The sequence below is a fragment of the Trematomus bernacchii genome, unplaced genomic scaffold (genome assembly GCF_902827165.1).
Source record: "Trematomus bernacchii unplaced genomic scaffold, fTreBer1.1, whole genome shotgun sequence".
In the NCBI taxonomy this organism is placed as follows: Eukaryota; Metazoa; Chordata; class Actinopteri; order Perciformes; family Nototheniidae; genus Trematomus; species Trematomus bernacchii.
Genome location: NW_022987778.1, coordinates 754,270 through 779,880, shown reverse-complemented (window position 1 = coordinate 779,880; position 25,611 = coordinate 754,270). Strand labels below are relative to the sequence as shown.

Genomic DNA, 25,611 nt, shown 5'->3' with positions numbered 1-25,611 from the left:
GGCAATTTTAACGTTGATCTATGGTGCCTATTAAACAATCAGGAGGTTGGAGTAAGAGACCTAGCAGTCACATACATCTGAACCATGTCGGATAGTAAAAACTAAGCCATTAAGGGATCTAAAAACCGATAAAGGATTTAAAATGATTTATGTGACAGGCAGGTATTCAATGAAAATATTTCTCAGATTGTAGTAGGGTCTCTGTCACATCAGACTCAGGTTTCTGTCAGAACACGAGCTGCTGTAACTGTCTAATATTTATCTGAGAAACACCAGATAGAGCAGAAATCCAGCGTAGGCATGCCAAGTGTCAACGCTGCTATCTTGGCTCCAAAATGGTGGAACGTACTGTAGGGCTGTGCAATTAATCGTATTTTAATCGCAATTACGATTTTGGCCTGCCACAATTACGAAAACAACATAATCGAATAAAACAATTATTTTGCTTTGCTAGGTTGTGACAGTGAACTAGAACATATTTGATCTAATTTATTTTGGTCTAATTTATTTGTATTTATCATATTTATATATGATAAGTAGCTTTTGGAAGTGTGCTCCAAAATATTTGTTGATCTTGTTTATTGGTATTTATTATTTTGATATTATTTATTTAAAGTTTTTCAGTTGAATTATACGTTCAGGGTAATCAACAGTTATAAGATACTGTTCAAATTATTATTTGTATTTGTTTTAAAGTTCAATAAATGGATGTTTTCAAAGTCGATGAATAATCGTATTTAATAATCGTGATATCAATTATTGACCAAAATAATCGTGATTATGATTTTTGCCATAATCGCACAGCCCTAGTGGAACGAACAACAGAAAGTCTTCGAATCCTCTGTAGCAGAATAAAAAAACATCTGTGACACATGCGCTTTAAATCATTAAACCAACAAATGTATAACAAGATTTAGCCTTTTTTAAGCTAATGCACCAGCACTTCCAATGGTATGGCATACTTACAGCAAATGTACCTGCATGTTTCTGGCTGTTCTGAGTTAATATCTTCATGGTTTATTGCATTTACTGTAAGTCGCTAAAATCAGCCAAATGAGGTGGGAAAACGTTTGTGAAACTACAGACAGATAGAGCTGAAGAGTCGCTCACAGCTAAAGGAAAAGGGACTTCATTCTGAAAGCCTGTAAAATATAATGTTCTGTTGTTGACCAATTCCTTCCTCTTTCTCTCAGTTTTCCTTGCCCATGCTGTTGGACACGCTTCGGCAGGTGTTGCAGGGTAAAGACGGTTTCCCCTACGCTCTCCTGCAGACTCTGCTGAAGCTCATCGTCCTCGTCATCAGCACCCTGCTGCTCGTCATCGTCAGGGTCCAGATCATCCAGTCGCAGCTTCCTGTCTTCACAAGGTACGCAGCATTATCCTATCAGCAGCTACACTTTACACCCTATAAAGCTATTTCTCCCAGTTTGTATTATACTCAATAGATGAAAATCGTACTTTCACTGTCTTTTTATATTGCTATAGGATGATGAAATATTTGTATGACATTTCAATCCAAATTCAATTCAAATTCAAAGGTTTTATTGTCATATGCACAAAGCTACAGTGTAGAAATGGCAATGAATTCTTCTGACCTGAGCTCCTCCAACAATGCAACATATATAATAAAATACAAAATAAAAAGTAGTGCAAAAAGTCTATATACATGTCAATAGAATATGGCTTATATTAATGCATTGAGGTAATTTTCTTTCATAGTTTGGCGTTCTTAAAAAAATATATAGCTCTTTTGTGCACAAAAGGAAAATACATGTGCAGATACTAAAGGGCAGTGGAACACATTAAAACTCACGATGGATGCAGGATTATGTAAACGCATTATACGAGACTGGTTCTCTTTTTTCGATGACGTAATAGTTTACATAATGTTTTATTTTTGTTTGATTGAAGTAGAAAATCTTCCCATGGCTTCTGTCTTCCTGCTGCTGATTGATGTTCTGTATACAAATAAATAACTCATTCATTTGCATTGAACATGTCGCTCTAATTCCTTTCATCTCAGATGTTGAAAGCTGTCAAATGTGAAGAGTTTAAAAGGTCGAAGTCACAGCAACCTGAAACCAACTGAAAAATATTCCCTTTAATCCTCTTACATGACGGTGCATGGAAAAAGAGAACGCAGTGTTTTTATTATTCCACTAAGTTACGAGTTTCCTAACATGTCCCTCTTAAAACATGCTGATAACCATCGAAAGCAATTTTATGTGGAATGCGATATTTATGCTATAATAGGATATTTATGGTAGCGATAACGTAGAGATTGTTATCACTGCAGGGGAATTTGATCACAACATGACAGGTGCACATACCTTATGGGATCTCCTCTCGCCCATGACACCTATCGACATTGACAAAGTATCTGCTGTACGTATCATGGAGCTCAACACGCACACCCTGTGCATCGTTTCTGATAAAGGTGCATATTTAACAGCTTCTACTTTTCATTTTCAACCATTCGAATATGAAACAAACATTATAAGTGCACGTAGAGAAGAAATAAAGACAGATCTTGCTGCCACTTTTCATGTCAAGAGACAAAAAGCAGATGACTAATTGTGTTCTGCAGTGACAGCAGAGGCCACCAAAAACACGGCGGACATTGTGCCCAAGAAATAATGCCCAAAATTCAATTTGAAAACCGTTTTGTTGTGTCTTTTCCTCGGACAGACGACTTCTTGTGAGTGTTTAAATGTCGTTACGGGGGCTCAACATGCAGCGTCTGATGCTACAACAGAGACTGAATTAGAAAACTGGTCAAGCCAAAGTTTTGAAGTAGGGAACATTTGTGCCAGGGAATTGATCAGAAGTCTGTCTGAACCTGGGATTTAATTTCCTGATCCTGAAAACACGGAGGTCAACAGGAATGAAATCCAGCAGCATGCTTTTCACAGACAGGACAAAAGTACGTAGCTTTCTAGAGCTCTGTGAAATTACTTAAAAATACGGTAGATGGCCCCCTGTGTTTTAATCTGTGACGAACAGCCTTCAAATGTTTCCGTTATCAGAAAACAGTCAATCAATGACGGTAAATATTCAGTTAAAGAGGTTTGCGGGGGTTTCCCTTTCCTGTAGTGTGTTATATAAATGTATGTGCATGTAAATGGTCTGCAAAGGCTAAAATCCCTTTTTTTCACAATGGAGTGTGTGGGAGTTTCTCTCCCACACACTCCATAGGGATGGGTATCGTTAAGGTTTTAACGGTACTACTACTTTTATCGATACCGCTTATCGGTCCGGTCCTTTAACGGTACTTTTATCGGTTCTTTTGGAGAAGAAAATAAGGTAAACTAACTAAACAAATTGTGAACAAAACTAACATTGCTTTTTATTTAAATTAAATACATAATATTTCACATCAAAAGAAACAACAACGTTTTAACAAACCCTATTAAATAATCTGATGACAGAACTGTAAACAGAATAGCTGAAACTTTAACAAAATAAATAACTCAGTTACCTCTAATCATTAACCCATGTTTGAATCATTTTGTTAACTCCGTGTGTTGCTGCTAGCATACATAACACCTGACGTGGAAAACGTTACTCGTGGATGGGGCTACAGCGCTACTAGAAAGACAGTCGAACCCGGTGCATTCCTCCGTCTGAATGTGGTGCACTTTTGCTAGATGTTTAGACAAATTGCTCGTGTTACCGCCCCCGCACTTTTGGTAACAAGCATTGTCCACATCGAGACGGGTAAAGTTTAACCACACCTCGGAGCGCTTTCTCCGCTGTCTCCTCCGTGTGTGTGTGTGTGTTGCTGCATGTAGCAGCTGCGTGTGTGTAAACTGCCCCGGTTGGACTCCTTTGTTTACTTCTGCAACAAAATGATATCACTATGTAACACTTGCACTTATATTGGCTAGTGCTACAACACATTGAACGTGATAGGGTAAGAGGCGGGACATCTCTAAGTGCCAGTTTTTAATGTTTTATAATAGTTTCTTTTATTTGCATATTGACTGGTTAATGTGCCATGTTATTTGTGTTTTACAGCTGTATTCGTCGGCCTGTATTGTCTGTGTTTTATCTGTTGTAACTTTGTTCATGCTGCCCTCTTGGCCAGGTCGCTCTTGGAAAAGAGATTTAAATCTCAATAGCCGCGTTCACACCGGAGTACTTTTACCCGTACTTTTCCCGTTTAGTTCCGATAGTGCCTGGAATTTTGCGTTCACACCAAAAAGAGTACTTAGTTCCGAAAACTTTTACCCCCATTGTTAGTGCCTGCTAGAGAGGTGGGACTATCCTGGGGAGAAAAAAGTACCAATTTCGATTGGCTGGGCGAATTGCAAACCACGCCCCGTAAAACTCTGAAAAGTTTTGTGAAGCCGCCATTGTATTTGCTGGCATTAGCATTATTAGCATTAGCATTAGCTCAGCGCACCAACGGAGAGAGAATAACTTATGGCAACACAAAAAAATACATGGAAGCGGTGGAGTGATGAGGAGGTGTCGGCGTTCTGGCGATTTACTCGGAAGGCTTCAGTAGAAGCTGCTGGGAGTCCCAGCAGCTTCTACTGAAGCCAGTCCCCAACTCCGGGGACTTCCGGCCGGGGACTTCGGGTGGCAGTATACGCCGTGAAGTGGTTTGCGGCCTGCCAGTAAACCCAAAGCAGAAGAAGAAAAAGTGACGTCAGCGGCTTCATTTGCGTAATCTTCCCTCAGGGAACTTATTCCGGTGTGAACGCGATCTGTACTTAGTTCCATGGGGGTACTAAGTGCTGGCACTAAGTGCTGGGCACTAAGTATGGCAAAGTACTTGGTGTGAAAGCGGCTAATGAGACTTTTACCTAGTTAAATAAAGGATATATATTGAGCAATCACAATAGAGCCGGCCAGCGGACCAATCAGAGCAGACCGGGCTCTGGTTTCAGACAGAGGGTAACATTTAAATACAGCACTTTTTGAAAAGGTAAACATGTGACAGTAGAAGCACAAAATACAAATATGAACCTGAAAATGAGCAGAATAAAGACCCTTTAAACCAACCCCTGGTTTAGACGTCTTTGTGAAATACATGCGTTAGGTTACGACTTAGTATAACTAATCATAGCACTATACTAATATTCCCTTCTTAATTTGAGCATTGTAGTGAATATTCTTGTGTTGTATATTCATGTATTCTTTATTAACTCTCAAAGAATATGTGTATTATAGGTAACATTTAAAGGACTCATTAAACTTTCAGACGTCTAAAGTCCAAAAGTCTTAAGTATCCTTCAGCAAGAAATCTGAGTTTGTTGCCAACCCTGCAATTTGTCTTTATGGTATTCTCATTGAGACACGTTTTATTGTTCAATTTTAGTTTCACAAACAGGACGACCAGCTTTTTTTTTTTACGATATCACTAAACACCTACTTTATGACAAGAAAGAACAGTATTTATTCCACCATTGTAAAAAAAAAAAAAAAAAAAACCTTGCTTCATTAAATTTACGGAGCTTACACACGGCGGCGTGCGTTGATGCTTGCCGGCGGGCATGTCTGAAGCTAGACCAACAACCAATCGATACGATACGATATACTTTATTGTCCCCGTAAGGAAATTTGTTCAATCACATGAATCTCCCGCCCCGGACACACAAGCAGCGGTTTGATTGGCTAGAGCTTGTACTGGCATATGAGTCGATTGACTGACGCTTCCGTCGAAGCTTCAAAAGTAGAACATTGCTCTACTTTTGAAGCGAACAACGCGAGCAAAAGCTACGCTTTGCTCCCACAATGCAGTTCGGCGAAGCGTGACGTCACCCCATTCAAAGTGAATGGGCAGAAGCGTTGAAGCTTCAACGCACGCCGCGGTGTGTAAGCTCCGTTAAAGGTCACCTATCATGCTATTGTTAGGCAATAGCATAGGTCTCAGATATATAAAAAAATATAAAAAACATGTCTATGAAGTGTTTTGCTCAAAATACCAAACAGATCACCCATTCTAGCCAAAGGCGCGTTCACACCGTACTTTTCCCCATACTTTTCCCATTTAGTTCCGATAGTGCCTGGAATTTTGCGTTCACACCAAAAAACTTTTACCCCCATTTGTAGTCCCTGCTAGAGAGGTGGTACTATCCTGGGGAGAAAAAAGTACCAATTTCTGATTGGCTGGGCGAATTGCAAACCACGCCCTGTAAAACTCTGAAAAGTTTTGTGAAGCCGCCATTGTATTTGCTGGCATTAGCATTATTAGCATTAGCATTAGCCCCGCGCACCAACGGAGAGAAAATAACTTATGGCAACACAAAAACATGGGAGCGGTGGAGATGAGGAGGTGTCGGCGTTCTGGCGATTTACTCGGAAGGCTTCAGTAGAAGCTGCTGGGAGTCCCAGCAGCTTCTACTGAAGCCAGTCCCCAACTCCGGGGACTTCCGGCCGGGGACTTTGGGTGGCCGTATACACGTGAAGTGGTTTGCGGCCTGCCAGTAAACCCAAAGCAGAAGAAGAAGAAGTGACGTCAGCGGCTTCATTTGCGTAATCTTCCCTCAGGGAACTTATTCCGGTGTGAACGCGATCTGTACTTAGTTCCATGGGGTACTAAGTGCTGGCACTAAGTACGGCAAAGTACTTGGTGTGAAAGCGGCTCATGCCTCAAAGCGGCTCATGCCTCATATCCCTCTATTTCACTTCCTGTTTCAAAAGTGCTGATTCTGGGTATAAACAGGTCTCTCTTGAGAGTGAGACCTGTGTCTCAATGAGATTTTCACCTGTATAAATAAAGGCAAAAAATAAATAAAGTTTTTTTTTTTTTTTTTACTGAAAAAAAAAAAAGAAATATAATAACAGTATGGAGCTCAAAGGCTTTCTCTCTTGCCGGTTATACCACAAGGTGAGTTCCTTTTTATTTCCTGCTTCTTCACACACATGCTCTCCAGTACAGGTTAGCTCTGAGTGTTAGCGATGCTAATGTAAACATGCACCATATTACGTCCAAAACAGTCGGGCATTGTTTCTGATGGCAACGTTGATAGTGCTGTGGGTCCGCCGCCGGTATTACGTCAAATCGCCGCAAATCTGGATCAGCTCCGTTGTAATCCCGTTTTTAGAGATTTGGGTACGGAGGAAAAGAGAGAGGGTTTTATTTTCTGACGCTGCGTGAGTTCCCCGACACACCGGGGACACATATTTATGTATAAAAGACATCAAAAAGTGCATTTTGCATGATAGGTCCCCTTTAAGTAAGAAACTATTTCTCACATTAATTTGCATTATTTACACTGTGTGTGTGGCCTCTGTCAAATGCTGAGCAAACCTTTACTGACTAAAATTAACAAAGAAAAGAGAATAAAACCAATATCAATTTGCAGACTCAACCAAATGGCATTTAATCGCCAAGATAAAATGCCAGTCAAATAGCCTAAAATAGCTAATACTCTAGCCCTAATCCTCAAAATGTCTCCAGACCGTCTGAAAGTATGTGTTTGTTGAAGCCAAAACAATACTTCATATTTAGATTGTAACTCTCCTAGTTGTGACTAGTTGATCAAAACCTCTTAAACAAGTTAGGACTTCCCAGTCCAGATAAATCCAGGCTGGAGGTCTGTTTTCCATAAAAACCAAAGAGAGATAAGAAGGTGGAAATTTAGCTGGAAGTCGTATAAACAAAACATGTCTACTGTGACCGCAGGACAACCACCATTACAGGTTACATATTAACGTCCGCCAAAGCAGGATTATCAACAGGATTAAGAACAATTCCGTTTGCCAGGATTTTTGAAGTGACAATAAAGCCTTTCAGTCTTGAACTGTAATGATACTTGGCGTAAGGGCATAGTACAGGCAAAGGAAGGACCTCATTTTGAAACAGATTTGAGTCAGATACACAAATTATGCTTCACTTTTGTAACCTTTACAAGATCAGGTATTTGTGCTGTTTGCATGGGATGTCCGACTAATCCCAAAAAAATGTGTTCCAGTTAAGGAAGATTAGCATGAATGCCAACAATTAAACACAACACATCTTTGTACGATCCAGATTCCATCATTACGACTTTAAGCTCATGAACTCACCTATAAAATAACGAGGTCCCAGTTCAGGAAATGATACATCAATTGAGAGTGCCATTCTAGTCCAAATTATAACAATTGCTTTTGTAGTGAAATGTGTTTTTGCTTACTAGTAACGAGGATGGCTGGTTGATGCTCATCCCAAACTGGTGTTGAGTGAATCACAACAGCTGCAGACCAGAAAGCCAGGACTTTGATAGTCCAAAGACTGGTGATAAAGCTTTGCCAGATACGAAATGGATTACTATTGTGCTAGACTGGAATCTTGAATTATTGTTAATCACATATTGAACAACAAGAAATTGGCATAAATGTGTACTTTTCCAAAACAAGTTCTCTTTAACGTGCCAACAATCCTACCCACATCTGGGCTTTATTGAAGACACTATGGCATTTGTGGCATTATTGATGGTACAGAGGGCGAAATGCTTGAAAAAATACAATATTTATTTTACATCTGGAAGATCGTACTGATTTAAATGATCTTTTGTGTACCACTACCAACTGGCCAACCATACCCTTGATCAGCAATTTCTTCCATGACCAAGTTAAATAGAAAAATACCACAAAATGTCCATTAAAATGTGCCATGGACAACCTCATGGTCCCCAGATGATGGACACACGTTTTTTTTCTTAGGGATTCTTTCATTTTATAACCCCATCAGATGCTTTCGGTAACAAGGTGGAAATCTCCCCTATGTGCCTATAGCCATTTTCAGTCCGATTATATGGCATTCAGTGATTACAGTTTGCCTGTGGACTTCAACTTTTAAAAGCTTATCATGAAAAAAATGTTGTACAGTTTTTTTCATTAAAAAAATGCTTTTTATGTTTGAGACTATTTATTTTTTCTTTGTATGGATCTCTCATTTGAGCATTTAAAACTGCCATTGTATGACTTACAGTAGGTATCATACAAATGAGTTTTAATTGAACTGAAAGATACTTTACAACATGTAATGGGTGCTATATATATATATAAATCAGCTTTTTGTTGTAACGCATGAATACATTCTTGCGCTCCAGGGGATGACCTCTTTCCATTTCGGATACTTTCTGAACCATCCTCCATTTATTGAAAAAAAACTTTCCACATAAGGGATCTCATTATGGAATATAAAAAACGCAATGGCATTTGCTAAGGGCACTCGTATTCTCAAGGGAAGAATAGTCTCTGTTCATTATAGATGGCCTTTCCTTTAGCATTACTATTGAGGAAATGTAAACTTTTTATATATATATAGTAGATGATATATAAATCCTGTAGCTCAAGCTAGGCCAAACTGATTTTCTCCCAAATCATGCCTGTATACAAATTCACACATGTTGACCCTCGCCTCTCTACCCATTCCATGCTTTATTGGTCAACTAATCCCTTCTTTATTGTGTCCTCTCTTGTAGATTTGATAACCCGGCAGCTGTCAGCGTCATTCCCACAAGACAACTGACTTTCAACTACCTTCTTCCTTTGAATGCCTGGCTTCTGCTGAACCCCTCTGAGCTCTGCTGTGATTGGACGATGGGCACCATCCCTCTGGTGGAGTCAGTCCTGGACCTCCGTAACCTGGCCACGCTGCTGTTCTACACCTTTCTGGGCCTGCTGGCCTACTACAGCCTGCGCTACAGCCACAGCTCCTCGAAGACCGTCATCATGGTGAGAGGACGTTTTACTTGATCATTCATACATGTTACAGTGATCAATCTCTAAAAGGTCCCCTATTATACTGTTTTGCATCAATATATTATAGGTCTCAGATATATACAAAACATGTCTCTGAAGTGTTTGGCTGGAAATACCAAACAGATCATTGCAGCATCCCATAATCCCCTCTGTTTCAGCCCTGTTTCAAAAGTGCTGATTCTCTGTCTGTTACTTTAGATGAAAATAAGGAGCCACTCCCCACGCCCCTCTGAGAGATATTTGGTTACAAAGAACTAGGGCTGTCAGTCGATTAAAATATTTAATCGCGATTAATCGCATGATTGTCCATAGTTAATCGCGATTAATCGCAAATTAATCGCACATTTTTTATCTGTTCTAAATGTACCTTAGAGGGATATTTTTCAAGTTTGTAATACTCTTATCAACATATGAGTGGACAAATATGCTTTATATGTTTGTTTATTATCATTTGAACAATGACAAATATTCTCATGAATATTAAACACAACAACCTCTGAACATTACAAATATTCGCTTCAAATCAACCTGGAACCTCTCTCATACAATAATAGTGTGTGTGTGTGTGTGTGTGTGTGTGTGTGTGTGTGTGTGTGTGTGTGTGTGTGTGTGTGTGTGTGTGTGTGTGTGTGTGTGTGTGTGTGTGTGTGTGTGTGTGTGTGTGTGTGTGTGTGTGTGTGTGTGTGTGTGTGTGTGTGTGTGTGTGTGTGTGTGTGTGTGTGTGTGTGTGTGTGTGTGTGTGTGTGTGTGTGTGTGTGTGTGTGTGTGTGTGTGTGTGTGTGTGTGTGTGTGTGTGTGTGTGTGTGTGTGTGTGTGTGTGTGTGTGTGTGTGTGTGTGTGTGTGTGTGTGTGTGTGTGTGTGTGTGTGTGTGTGTGTGGACACTGTGATGGATCGTTGGAGCTATGTGCAGCTCAAGGCATATATGCTCGAACGGGAGCTGCCTGGACGCTGCAATCATGTTGCGCGTACTATCCGTGCTGAGTGCGCTGACTTTTCGTACAATGTCCCACTGTCTGGCTACCTGCATAAAGTCAAGTGCTCGGCGCAGTTGTCGGCGAAATGTCATTGAAACAGCTCCTTATATCCGTTAGCGCAGCTAGCTAGCACCAGATGCTAACAACAACAACAACAACAACAACAACAAGAAGTAAGGTGTGCCTCGCTCGCGCGAGTCGCGCCACACATACACACTCCTTCCCGGTCCTCCCGATGGCCAGTCCGGGCCTGCCAGTGAGCGTGGAAGTGTGGTCTGCCACAAGCGGGCGGCAGGAGCGGGGCTGTCAGCATCAGCTTGTCGATGGTATTTTACACTCGATGCGCTCTGAAACTACGGGGAGGCCGAGGACAAAAAATACACATGCGTTAAAATAATTAGTGGCGTTTTTTTTTTTTGCGTTAACACGTTATTAACGCGTTAACTTGACAGCCCTACAAAGAACACAATGGTGCTCTAGGAGATTCAGGTGATAAAGTGGGGGGGGGGGTTACCTTGGTTGGTGATTGGCTAATGGTTACACAAGCCAAAACATCATTATGACATCATAAAGTGGCCAAAATCTGATCAGATCATTTTCAGACAGGTTTTTATATACATGGATCAGGACAAAAAGAGAGAGAATCTTTTTTCCTGAAACTTTCAGAATCTCTTTACACAGAGGGGACACATGTTGATGTATAAAATACATGAAAAAGTGGATTTTGCATAATAGGTGACCTTTAAATGGATCAAAGACCTTTGGACAGATGCATTCTGTCTTTCCATCTATGAAAAGACTTACAAATTAAACCATTGAATTCTTATTTTTCATTGATTTATTTTCTTTAACATCTGCTATATCTGTTTATTAGGGCCTGAGCATGAAGTGTGCGAAGACCTATTGTTATTATTAGTATTATTAATATTATTAAAAAAGGAACATCGATAAACGTTAATTTCAAAAGGAGAAGAGAACATATATTCCAGATTGAGCTAATAGCTAAACAGACGTAAAAAAGAAATGACTCTTAAAACATGACATTTATACAATTAAACAGACCCATCAAAAAAAGAACGAACTAATACAAATACCAGGACATGTTTAGCTTCAAGGCAAAAACAAAGCAACAAGACACACCAGTGAAAGCTGAGGTTTCTCTGGCGAGAAAAAAGAATGTTCACTGTGGTTTAAGTCGACTTCCTTGATTGGTTTGATAATGTTTGGTCATGATTAAACCCCTGGAGGAACTGGTCCTGGCAGTTTGGGCTGATGCTGACGCCCACCTCCCTCCATGCATCTATATGTACCGCCCACGCTGCATTGATACAGAGCCGAACTAAAACATTTCCTTTGTGCGGGTGAAGGTAGAAAACTTGGCAGCCAAAGTCAAATGTTATACTCATTGCCTGGGGAAAAAAATAGATCTTTATGGCTTAGATGCCCATTCACAAAACTAGGGCTGCACAATTAATCCAGATGTTATCAAAATTGCAGTATGGACTAGTTCAATATTGAAATTGGAGTGGGCGTAATGCTTGGTAGATTCAGAGATTTTGTGACCTACAGATCGTAACAAAACATACTTTTTGGATCAAATGCTTTACAAAAAACAGCATAATTTAATGTATTTTAATATATTCCTATATTTTAATACATGTTTCCCGCTAATATCGTGAATCATATAGCAATATAGGTCAAAAGGATTTTTTCCAAATCATGCAGGCATCAACAAAACATTTTAAAACTCATTGAAAGTGTGTCTCTTTTGTAAGACCAATGTTGTTACTTAATCAATTAGGCTTTTGTAAAGTTATTATCAAAAACGTTTTTATGTAGATATTTCTGGATCTCTCACATGACTGGTCCTTTTTCCTTCCATTACTAATGTGGGTATATTCACTTTGAACTGATAGATTTGGCTGAATCGCTTCATTGGTTGTTACCAATTCGGAGTGAAAGGGTTCCTTTTGTGCATTAAAAAAAGATTATGGGATGACTTAACCAAAGCCTCAGCTTAAGTGCTTCCTCATGTTCACCAAGGCATTATTGAGTATTTAGCAAAAGCTTAAGATTGCTAGACATAGTTTTTATTACCATAGTCTGAATTTAAGTGCCATTGTTAAGATTCCCACCTTTTGTTTTTCATCGTCTGTTTTTGATGGGTTAACATGACTTAAGCACCAAGACATCGTTAAATCACTTAAAGAGATAAAATCAGGATTGCAGAACATGCTTGGCAGCTTTATAATTCAATAAACTAATGAGATGTTGTTGTTTTTATGTCCAACTCCAAACAAAGGGACAAAAATAGGCAATATCAGCCTAAGAGAAACGGCACATAAATGTCTCCCTTGAACACGTAGTAATTGTTCATCGTGGCACTCAGACAAATGAATGTCGGTTTTGCAACAGGCTGCCTTTCATGAGGGTCACTAACATGTCCCAACAGTGTTGCTTTTAGAACAGTTGACAACAAATCAACACAGAATAAACTGAATTTTGAACTTTGCAGTGTTTACTCTGGTTTTATAAGAGCATTTGGAATATGTTGCATAAGAGTATCATACCACACCAACCTACTTATCCGTGAGCGAGGCTGCCAGCTGCCTCACATGGAGCATTAGACGCGTTAAATACTTCAAGACAGTCATCCTTTGAGGACCGGCTCTGTAATGCTTTTTCCTCCCAACAGTGTCTGTATGTGTCAAATTAAACTAAGTTTGAATTAATTCCTTATATAATGTGTTTTATATATTTTTTCTAAACTAAAGATTGATGCTCACATGTTCAGAAAGAGTTTAGCCGACACCATATCAATCCTAAATCCTTTTATGCTCTACAGGGGTGTCAAACTCAAATACACAGTGGGCCAAAATAAAAAAATGGGTACTAGTCGAGGACTGGTTCAATGTTTATTGAAAAATGTATTGAAATGAACTTATTGCACATATTAAACCTGGAACTAACAAAGCTTAAATTATTGCCTATAAAAACAACATTAAACATTAAATAATCAGTAGCATTCATTTCTTATGGCTCTATCTGGAGCTTTTCCAGAGTCATTTCTTATGATTACATTTTTCCACAGGCCAACAACAGCTTCAAAAAAACTATTTCCCTCAAAGAACAAACCAAACATGCCCTGTTGTCTCAAGAAAGAAAGTGCAGAAGGAAACATCCATGTAAACTCAGTGTGCTGCTGTGATGCTAGTTCAAGCCAGATACTTGGCATCTCATCTTGGGTGCAAGTTACAATACAATACAGCTTTATTTATAGAGCACTTTAAACCTCCAGACCAAAGTGCTGTACAGGCAAATAAACAAAACAAAACATACAAAAAGGTCCAGCTCAGCTCACACACCATAAAAAGTACAAGTAAAAACAATAGACAATTTAAAAGCAATAAAAGCAACGCTCTAAAAGATGTTAATACGCTAAGGAGAAGAGGTGGGTTTTAAGAAGCGATTTAAAAGCAGGCAGTGTGGCGGCCTGTCTGACGTGCAGGGGCAGATCGTTCCACAGTGTGGGGACCTGTCTGATGTGCAGGGGCAGATCGTTCCACAGTGTGGGGACCTGTCTGACGTGCAGGGGCAGATCGTTCCACAGTGTGGGGACCTGTCTGATGTGCAGGGGCAGATCGTTCCACAGTGTGGGGACCTGTCTGATGTGCAGGGGCAGATCGTTCCACAGTGTGGGGACCTGTCTGACGTGCAGGGGCAGATCGTTCCACAGTGTGGGGACCTGTTTGACGTGCAGGGGCAGATCGTTCCACAGTGTGGGGACCTGTCTGACGTGCAGGGGCAGATCGTTCCACAGTGTGGGGACCTGTCTGACGTGCAGGGGCAGATCGTTCCACAGTGTGGGGACCTGTCTGATGTGCAGGGGCAGATCGTTCCACAGTGTGGGGACCTGTCTGACGTGCAGGGGCAGATCGTTCCACAGTGTGGGGACCTGTCTGATGTGCAGGGGCAGATCGTTCCACAGTGTGGGGACCTGTCTGACGTGCAGGGGCAGATCGTTCCACAGTGTGGGAGCTGCTACAGAGAGGCAACGGCCCCCTCTGAGCTTTGACTTGGTTCTGGGCACATTCAGGAGCAGTTGATCCGCTGACCTGAGAGGGCGGTTGGGCGTGTAGGGGTGTAGCAGCTCAGAAAGATATGGTGGGGTCATGCCATTTAGGGATTTAAAAGTAAACAAAAGGATTTTGAAATGAGTCCTAAAATGTATTGGCAGCCAGTGGAGCGAAGCCAAAATGGGGGAAATGTGGTCATATTTCCGTGTGCCAGTTAAAAGCCTTGCTGCGGCATTTTGCACCCGCTGCAGACGAGCGAGGGGGGACCCACTGACCCCCATGTAGAGAGAGTTACAGTAATCCAGCCGAGTGGTGACAAAGGCGTGGATTACTGTCTCAAACTGCTGTCAGGTTTTTACTTTGGCTAGCTGCCTCAGGTGATAAAAGCTTGTTTTTACCACAGATTTAATCTGACTCTCAAGTTTTAGTTCAGGGTCCATTTTAATGCCAAGGTTTGTAATGGTGGGCTTGGTGTACTGAGCCAGGGAACCCAGGTCTACAGAAGTGGTGCCAGTAGTGCTACCAAAAACCATTACTTCTGTTTTTCCTTCATTCAGTTCAGATCGAATAGTAATTAAAAATTATCCTGCGCGCCGAAATTAAATCCACCAAGGGCCTGATTTGGCCCCCGGGCCTTGAGTTTGACACATGTGCTCTACGCTGTCTTCATCTTTCAGCAGCATCGTCATTACTTAGATGTGTTTTACAACATGTCTGGGCATGCCAAGGCTTATTAGGTTGGGTAGAATCCAAGTTATCTCTGTGGATCCCGTTTGCTCGCTTCAATGGCTGCAGCACGTTGAGTTTGTTTTGTCTTTGGGGGTTATGTTTTCTTTTTCTATCATATAAAAATTGTTTTGTTATTCGTTCCAAACCGACCCCTACACACTTTTCACTTTGTGTGCTTTTTCGTGTGGAGGGTCCGCCAAGTGTTTAACTACCACGTGTTGGAAGTTAAACACTAACAACCTGCACTACATTGTTTATGTCCGCCATAAAACATGCTGTTTACAAATGGTTCATTGCAAACATAAACTAGTAGCCTAAACTGCGCAAATTAAGAGATTACATACTGATGTTAATTTACATTGTTTTTTTTTACTGAGGATCGTATACCGTGTCAAGTCTAGAGAACGGTAGCCCATTTCATTTGATTGTAGTTTTGTATATGTACAGAGACCATTGCAACAACTAAGCAGCTCATAAACATCAGATTAAAACAAATTCACAAGAAAACAATTGTCACTAAACGTCAGTAAAGGTGGATTGAAATTATATTTAAATGTATAGTTGTAAGTGTTACTACAGACGGAGTGTGTAGGGGTCGATTTGGAATAGGGCCAATGCCTAAGGGGAAGTAGTGTTATTCAGGACTACCGTCTTCATTTTTTAGTGACTTCGTCACAGCTTGTTTTTGGTACAGCATTGTTTATGAGACTGAAATGTCTGTTCCTGCCTGCACTTACAGTATCAGTAACGTCTGAATCAGAACATCTCCTTGTCTCCTTGGCCACCAGCCTCCTCTCTTTTTTCGTTATTTAGTTTTTCTAAAAGATTATCTATTGACTGCTTCATTTAAAGAACACTTTATATACTAAAGTATTCAGTGTTAAGCCTTACGTACACATGCATCACATGCAGTAAAAAAAAAGCATCTTTCTCTCTTGTTGGAGTGGGAGACAACTAAACCCCCTCTCCGTTCCATATATATATTTCAAATATACGTAATAAAATAACTATGTATTCTAGCATTTATTAGGATGTGGGTCATTTTCAGTGCTAACCACCTCTCCTGCCAGTATCCCATATATTCACCACGTAACTCCCACATCCCAGATCAGATCACTGCATAATATATGGATTTTTATTTATATTTATTGCACTGATGCTATATAAAACAACTGACTCACACTATTCCAGCCTGTGCAGGAGGATGAGCAGCAGTACAGTATATAGACATTTATTTATTAGGATAAACAGATCTGAGACGGATAGCTTACTGCCTGCACGTAGCTCATCACTGATGCAACATCTGAAACATCCCTTTGTTTTGCAGGTAGCAGCTTATTGTAGCTATTTTTTGGGGAAATGTCATAACGGACAGAAACTGAATACTTTTGTTATTGATTCATCAACAGATCGTGTTCACCTTTTACAGCTAGTCCATACATGACTGTTTGAATCATGCTGATATTTAGCCAGTGGTATTTCTGCTTGCGGCTTGTGGCAAACTGATCTTTCAAGAAAACTACACACATAACACTGTAGCTTCCTGGGAAAAACTGCCGTTAGATAGTTGCGGTTAATCAGAAACAACAGTGAAAGGCATTGTTGTTCATGGTAACAAGCACAAGGAACGCCTACTCAAGGTGCCCCAAAGCAGTTTGATTCATTACAAGGTCAAATATATAATGATGTGACTATTCTAACTCATTGTAGGCCTCAACTGTATTCTGTGTCTCTACTGGGACATGTCTCAATGCTTTAATGTTCAAAAAGCTCTTTATTTTTCTCATACTGCCTGTGCTGCAGCACCTCTTTTCACCCTCTGTCTGAAACCAGAGCCCAGTCTGCTCTGATTGGTTAGCTGGCCGGCTCTGTTGTTATTGCTCAACCGATTAGAGATGTCCCGCCCCTTAGCCTATCACGTACAATGTGTTGGAGCGCTAGCCAATAGAAGTGCGAGTGTTACGTAGTGATGTCACTGTCTTACGGAAATAAACAAAAGAGTCCAATGCAGGCGAGTGTTTTGGAGAGAATCTCCCCCTGGAACACAGGGATTTTAGCCTTTGCAGACCATTTACATGCACTAAAACCTTTATAACACACTACAGGAAAGGGACGACCCCAAAAAGGGCTCTTTCAAAAATGTAAGTCTCATTAGTTTTGAGAAGTAACAAGCCCCTTATGCATCCAACTGCATTGGCAGAAGCTATTAGTGATACTGCCTTTGTTAGCCTGTTTCGAGAGTGTAATCACAATATTCAGTATTCAGTATTCTATTCACAAAAACCTATATAACATACTACAGGAAAGTTAAACCCAAAAAGCATAAAAGGGCCTCTTTAATAAACTATCCAGCATTATATTAGAATTGAAAGCTCCACTTTTAACATTGAATACCTCTCTATTACTCTACACTTGAAGTATTTTGGCTTTTAGTCTCAAGTACTTAAATATATTATTTCAACTAAATGTTAACATGTATTGTAACACTAATCCCTAAATTACTAGGAGCCATTATGAATTAGTTTGCTAAAGCTTACATGTTCAGAAGGAAATAAATATTAGCTGGATATCTATCTCAGTATCCTATTAGGCCCTAAGCTGTCTCTTTCAAAAACATCTCCGATATGTAGTTGTGTTTTACAACATTTCTGGGCATGCCTTTGGGTTGGGCTCGGTCCAATTCACGTCTCTTGATCCTGTTTGTTTGCTGGCTCGATGGCTGCAGCACGCTGTGTTTTCACGCCAATTTACTCATTCATTTATCATAATGGACATTTCAAAGCAGAGCACACATTTTACAGGGTTCCCGCGGGGTCATAAAAAGTCTTAAATTTGATAATCAGAATTTAAGGCCTTAAAAAAGTCTTAAATATGATCCAAAAAATAAGAAAGGTCTTAAATATGATTTAGAAGGTCTTAAAAATGATGGGATTTGAAAGGTACTTCTGTGTTGCGATCGCGTCTAAATGTGTTTTGGGGGAAATGTCCGGGCTGCAAAGTAACCAGTACGGTAAGAGCCTTTCAGTTCCCCCCAACAATTTGTATTGAAATAAATCAACATGGAACCAGTAATCACTAACTTTTGTTTCCCCCGGCCCCTTATCGGAGAACACCCAGCTAGTAACCTAGCAACCAAGCTTCAGCTAGCGGCAGTCAGAAACTCAGGTATCTTCGAATCTACTTACAAATAAATATGGGGAAGTGTAAATTCAACCGTATTTGGTTAAAACATTAACACGAATTTAGTGCTTGGTTGAAACCAGTGGAGGGAACGTGTTTGAAGCCAGCTGCACCTTTTGCAAACAAAGATAGCGTTTGTTTTGCTAATGTAGCGTTAGCTCCCGCAACAACATCGGGGGACCTCCGGGCGACGTTTGCGTCAACCCTAAAAGCGGAGGTGCTGTGGACGCTAAATACCGTAGCTAAACACCAATCATACAACAGCAACGATGAAAGATTGTAGCCAAGGCAGCAGAGCTCTGAATATAGCTCTTGTCACTCACACGCGCACACACACACACACAGACACAGACACAGACACAGACACAGACACACACGCACACACAGAGAGAGAGAGACACACGCACACAGAGAGAGACACACACACACACAGTTCTGTGTACTGTTATGCTGTTATGTTCAGTCATCGTTCTTATGTTGAGCGTGAATACATTTACTTATTATAATTATGGGACGTATTTCTTCTTTCATAGCAATTTTCCTTCATACTTTCTTGCCGTGAAATAGGTCTTAAATTCTATTCAAAGTGGTCTTAAAAAGTCTTAAATTTGAGTTGGTGAAACCTGCAGGAACCCTGTTTTAATTTAGCACGTTTTCCCTAATCTGTGATGACCTATCGTCCTTTTACAATTGAATACTGAAAATGTGTTATGCATATTATTCCTCTTAGCAAGATCTCTGAACGTTACCATGTAGTAAACACATGCATTGAATTAACATGGCTCATATGGTGAAGTAATTATTTGTCTTTCTCCTTCAGGCCCTGTCCTTCATCGTCCTGCCTTTCATTCCTGCGTCCAACCTCTTCTTCCCTGTGGGCTTCGTGGTGGCCGAGAGGGTCCTCTATGTGCCCAGCATGGGCTTCTGTGTTCTCGTTGCTCATGGATTCAAGATCATCTCACATAAAGGGCGAGTGCTTTTCTGCAATCATGTAACCAAATGTAATAATCAGAAACAGAATCAAGTTTATTGCCAGTTACGTTTACACATACAAAGAATTTGTTTTGGTATCTGGTGGTGCGGACATAAACAATCTAAAAAAATAAGTTGCAAAGTACCGTATTTTCCGGACTACAAGTCACACCTGAGTATAAGTCGCTCTTGTCAAAAAACGTCATTAAGAGAAAAAAAACATATAGATAGAATAGGGAGGGATGAAACCCTCTTTAATGGTCACACATGCAGAGCACACAGCACACACAGTGAAATTTGGCCTCTGCTTTTAACCCATCCTAGTACAAGGAGTCTAGTACTAGGAGCAGTGGGCAGCTATTGTACAGCGCCCGGGGAGCAATGGGAGTGGGGGGGAAGGGGGGTGTCTGGTGCCTTGCTCAAGGGCACCACGGCAGGGCAGGAGGTGAACTGGGACCTCTCCAAGTAGAAGTCCACACTCCATATTTAGGTCTGGTCGGGGACTTGAACCAGCGACCCTACGGCTCCCAGTCCAAGCCCCTACTGACTGAGCCACTGCCGGACACTGCCGGACATATAAGTCGCTTCGGTGTATAACTCGCATTTATCCACTGAAGTCTTCATCCTCTTTGTCGCTGTGAAGGCCTCACTATCACCGAGCTAATAATAATAATCACTAATACCAATATATAGAGCTTTATGACCAGGGGTGCACATAACTGGTACGCAGGTACGCATGCGCAGCAACAATCTGAAATGCGTACCGTCACTTGTGTCACAAAGCGCATTTGCGTACCGACGTACTTGTGAAGCTTTTCCAGAAGGCGGTTAGATCACCGGACGACAGAGTCGGTCTCCGTGTGCACAGACAGGGCTGCTGTTAACGTTGACGTCGGTAGTTGTGTGCACCCCTGTTTATGACTCCTCAAAGTGCTTTTACTAGTCAGCATTCACACACATTCTGCCCTACAACGTGTTGTCTGCTCATTCACACATTCACATTGTATTGTGAGAAATGTGGGGTTAAGTATCCATCAAGGACACATCAACATGTTGACAGCAAGGACTTGGAATCGAACAACCAACCATCCGAGTAAAAGACCAACACTTCCATTAGCTCATGCCATTGGGCCTTAGGGAAATACGAAGAACAGAACACATCATTTATGTGTGTTGTGACCACTTGAGAGACACCTGTTAGTACCATGTTAAGGGTTACCTCATCATTGAGTGGCTACCCTCTATCTGCACATAAGATGCAGACTAGGGTTGCTTGATATTAGGAACAAAAATTGACATTGCATCGTTTTAATATTGCAATATTCCAACCCTAATCATTTATATTTAAAGGGGACCTATCATGCAAAATGCACTTTTGTATGTCTTTTATACATGAATATGTGTCCCCGGTGTTCCAGGGAACTCACCAAGTGTCAGAAAACACAACCCTCTCTATTTTCCTCCATACCCAAATCTCTAAAAAAGGGGCTGCAACGGATCTGATAAAAACTGATCCAGATTTGAACACTGTCCTGACGTCAGGACGGTGGCGCTACGGCTATTGGGCCAACTCCACCAATCAGGAGGAGACAGCCACGGCCATTGCCGTTCGAAAGCGCTGGAGACGCTGTAGTACATATGCCAGGCCTGTAGGTGGTGCTGTTCTCACAGAATCAGCCCTTACAAACACAGAGCTAAAAAATTTCAAATTGAGCAAAATGAGGCATGGCTAAAATGCATGATCTGTTTGGTATTTTGAAAAAAAAAAAGTATAAATATGCCTTTATATAGGTATGGTCCTACACTATATTATTCAAATATAGCATGATAGGTCCACTTTAAATAAACTTAACACAAAAAGTAAGGCAATTTGTGTTTGGTAGATGATTTCTATGTTGTAACAATGCTTTTTGGCAATAAATCGTATACCGTTGGAAAGCCTGTTTACTTACCTTTCCAATTGGCAGAGGAGATTTGTCACATTTTTCATAGGCGCACCCCTCATACTCAGCTCTGCTGCTCATCCCACAAATGCGTGTTCCTCACAAATGTGGTACCATTGGAAAGGTAAGAAAACAGGCTTGCCAACGGTTTAAGATGTATTGCCAAAAAGCATCGTTACGACATATAAATCCTCTACCAAACACAAGGCAAGGCAATTGTATTTATATAGCACCTTTCAGCACGCGACAATTCAAAGTGCTTTACAAAATAAAAACAAAAGAAATTGCCTTACTTTTTCTGTTAAGTTTATATAAAAAATACAGGAATTTCAACCAGATGATGATAAATTGCCTGTAATTGGTTAGTTTCTGTAACTGAAGTATTTCCATACAACTGATGTTATGTTTTAGGGTTTAACAACCAAACCAAAACAAAATCTTACTCCTCAGTGTTTATCTTGTGTTCAGTAACTCTTAATGTCTGCTGTTGTAGTTTGAGGATTTGATCAAAATCAAGAGTGAACCTTTCATACAGACTTTTTTGAAGATAAGGCATTGATATTGCACATGCACACATTTATGCATCGATGATGAAAGGATATATTGTGCAACAATACTGCCAACCTTATTACATTCATGTCTACTGATATGAGGGAGGCTGTGGCTAAGTGGATAGAGTGCTGGACTTCGAATCAGGGGGTAGCAGGTTCGAGTCCCACTGCAGTCGGCATGTCGTTGTGTCCCTGAGACACTTCACCCCAAACTGCTCCTGTGGGGATTGTCCACACAGTACTGAATGTATGTAAGTCGCTTTGGATAAAAGCGTCTAACAAATGACATGTAATGTAAAATGTAATGTAATATAAAGAACACAGTGCACCCCTGTACCACTCACAAAATAATAAGGGCCCATTTAAAATGTTTGCAATTGAAAGTCTTTGATCAAAGCAATATCATTTGAAAGTCTTTATGTTATTTTGTAGGTACTTAAAGAAGATTTCCTGGTTGGTAATCGGGCTGCTTTTGGCCACACATGCAGTGAAAACGTTTAAGAGGAATTGGGACTGGGAGTCTGAGTACACTCTGTTCACTTCGGCCCTGAAGGTAAGACGGAAAGGACAATTAATGCTAATGTTGGCCTGTTAAAAAGGCCCTTTAATAACTAGGTGATTAAAAATGGTGTTCTAACAGATGAACCAAAACAAGTCTATTATCGTGTTTGTTAAATTACCTTCACTTTCAGGTCAACAAGAACAACGCCAAGCTTTGGAATAACGTTGGCCACGCTCTGGAAAACCAAAACAATTACGACACGGCTCTGCGGTATTTTCTCCAGGCTACACGCGTCCAGCCAGGTAAGACAAATACATCTGATATTCATAAATCATGATATTGTGTTGACATTGATGACGGAAGCGATGGTACGACACATCTGCCGATCTTGTTCGATTTGATTTATGAGGATGTATTTCCCCGGCTAAAAGAGATATTGTGAAATCTCTCATAGTGTTTTGTTTTCAGTGTAAACCCACAGTGTACCTATAATGTTACATTTATCACCAGTTACACCATTCTGTTTTTACTGTCTGATATAACTTGTACTTCCAATACTTTTGAAATAAATGAAAACCGGGTGATCACAGAGGAGCTCAACCAAAAACACTTGCGAGGCAATAGCCCTGCGCTAATGTTGATTAAACTTTGGCTGTTTTATCAATGAGGTTTTCATTTTTTCGTTATGTTGGTTTTCATGCAAGTAGAGACATCTGTCAGTTACACTTAATGCGTAGCTGTAAAAATAACAGTGCTCAGTCAACTGGAACACGGGGAAGTTTACGTAAGTTAAAGATGACAGATTGTAACTGCCTGCATTTCTGCCTGCAGGGATGTGGTATTGCTAAGTGTTGAGGGGATTTCTTTCCTCCCTCTTTTAGTTTAGGATTTGATCCCAGCAAACTAAATATTGTGATTACACTCTCGAAACAGGCTAAGGAAGGCAGTATCAGTTATAGCTTCTGACAATGCAGTTGGTTGCATAAGGGGGTTGCTACTTCTCAAAACGAATGAGGCTAAAACATTTGACAGAGACCCTGTTATGCTTTTTGCGGCCGTCCCTTTCCTCTAGTGTGTTATATAGGTTTTTGTGCATGTAAATGGTCGACAAAGGCTAAAATCCCTGTGTTCTATCCAGAGATAGTTTCTCTCCAAAACACTCGCCTGCATTGGACTCTTTTGTTTACTTCCCTAACACAGTGACATTACTATATAGCACTCGCACTTCTATTGGCTAGCACTAGCACTCCAACACAAGTAGAGACACTACATACTGATATACACCTGATCATCAGCAGGAGAGGACTCTTTAAAGTAGAGGCACTACATACTGATATACACCTGAACATCAGCAGGAGAGGACTCTTTAAAGTAGAGACACTACATACTGATATACACCTGAACATCAGCAGGAGAGGACTCTTTAAAGTAGAGACACTACATACTGATATACACCTGAACATCAGCAGGAGAGGACTCTTTAAAGTAGAGACACTACATACTGATATACACCTGAACATCAGCAGGAGAGGACTCTTTAAAGTAGAGACACTACATACTAATATACACCTGAACATCAGCAGGAGAGGACTCTTTAAAGTAGAGACACTACATACTGATATACACCTGAACATCAGCAGGAGAGGACTCTTTAAAGTAGAGACACTACATACTGATATACACCTGAACATCAGCAGGAGAGGACTCTTTAAAGTAGAGACACTACATACTGATATACACCTGAACATCAGCAGGAGAGGACTCCTTTAAGTCTTGGTTACGGGAAATATAAGTATTCAATGTTACAAATGAGAGTTTCTTGCCAAAACATGCAATGGCAGGTCTGACAATGCATAAACATCTAGTTTAACCGTCTATACAACATGTAAAATACAGTTCCTCAGCTTCCTGTTGAACACCAGCTCAGCCAGAGCCATTTAAAAACCTAGAGTGGAGGTTTAGGGAGAGTCTGTCTTTTGTTCAGAGCCTGAATCTGATTTCCTCCGTAATTGCAAAAGGGCACTTGGATGCCGTTCAGAAAAGTGAACATGGCATAAGTAGGAGTTTGAGCAATCAAAAAGAACCTTGAGAAGAAAAAGTATTTATAAAAGAAATCTTTACAGGCAGTTAGGGCTACACAGTCTATAGTGCTGCTGCAGCTTACTGGCAATGACCCTTTGCTGAGTGTAAACAATGGACTATAGAACAATCATATAACATTGTACAGGACGTGTAATGTCCTATATGTGATGGTAATCCACATTGAGCATTTCTTAACAGACGGACAATGCTGTGTTTTAAATCCCACTGAATTTTAAAAATGAGATAAATTCATTAAAAAGAAAATCCACAGAATCAAGGAAGCACTCTTTGGGACTTTGGCAAGTTTTAGCAGTTTCTTGCAATACTATAAAGTAAAAACATTACTGAATGGATCAATCAAGAGAACACTGTCAAATGGTTATCAGTTATAAACATTTTTGATTGATGGAAAAGTGATTTAAAAAGGCGTTAACACCTGAAATCATATCAGAGTTCACACAGTCATGCTAAGGTGGGTGTAACCTGGAAAACACTCTGTCTGAAGAATAAATATTGCTACATTACCTCTTTCTCAATTTGGTTTTAACGACCCTTCATAAAATAAATAGACGTAAGCTTCTTCTTGGAAAAAAGGCAAGTGAGGAAAATATGGTGCAACTAAAGAGACTTGGGATGTAGATAGAGGGTGAAATGAGGTGCTAAAAAGGCAGTATGAGAAAAATAAATCTCTTTTTGAACATGAACTCACGTAAACATGTCACAGTATGTTTTTATGCTTTTTAATGACTGTTTATGAATGCCATTTTCTTAATGTTTTTCATTATTGTAAAGCACTTTGAATTGCCTTGTGTTGAAAGGTGCTATATAAATAAACTTGCCTTGCCTTGAGGCACAAAATACAAATATGAACCATAAAATTAGCAGAACATGACCTCTTTAAG

General features: G+C 40.3%; 1 protein-coding gene across 3 annotated transcripts in view; it reads left to right on the top strand.

Annotated features, from left to right (window-relative positions):
* The window catches only part of tmtc3 (transmembrane O-mannosyltransferase targeting cadherins 3), a 49,208-nt gene that overhangs the window by 9,522 nt on the left and 14,075 nt on the right, over positions 1-25,611 (top strand). For all 3 annotated transcript variants that reach the window (XM_034149127.1, XM_034149126.1, XM_034149128.1), the window contains exons 6-10: positions 1,194-1,366; positions 9,420-9,672; positions 19,480-19,628; positions 22,558-22,678; positions 22,818-22,929. In XM_034149127.1, coding sequence (XP_034005018.1) covers positions 1,194-1,366; positions 9,420-9,672; positions 19,480-19,628; positions 22,558-22,678; positions 22,818-22,929 — 808 coding nt within the window. The remainder of the gene's footprint in view (positions 1-1,193; positions 1,367-9,419; positions 9,673-19,479; positions 19,629-22,557; positions 22,679-22,817; positions 22,930-25,611) is intronic.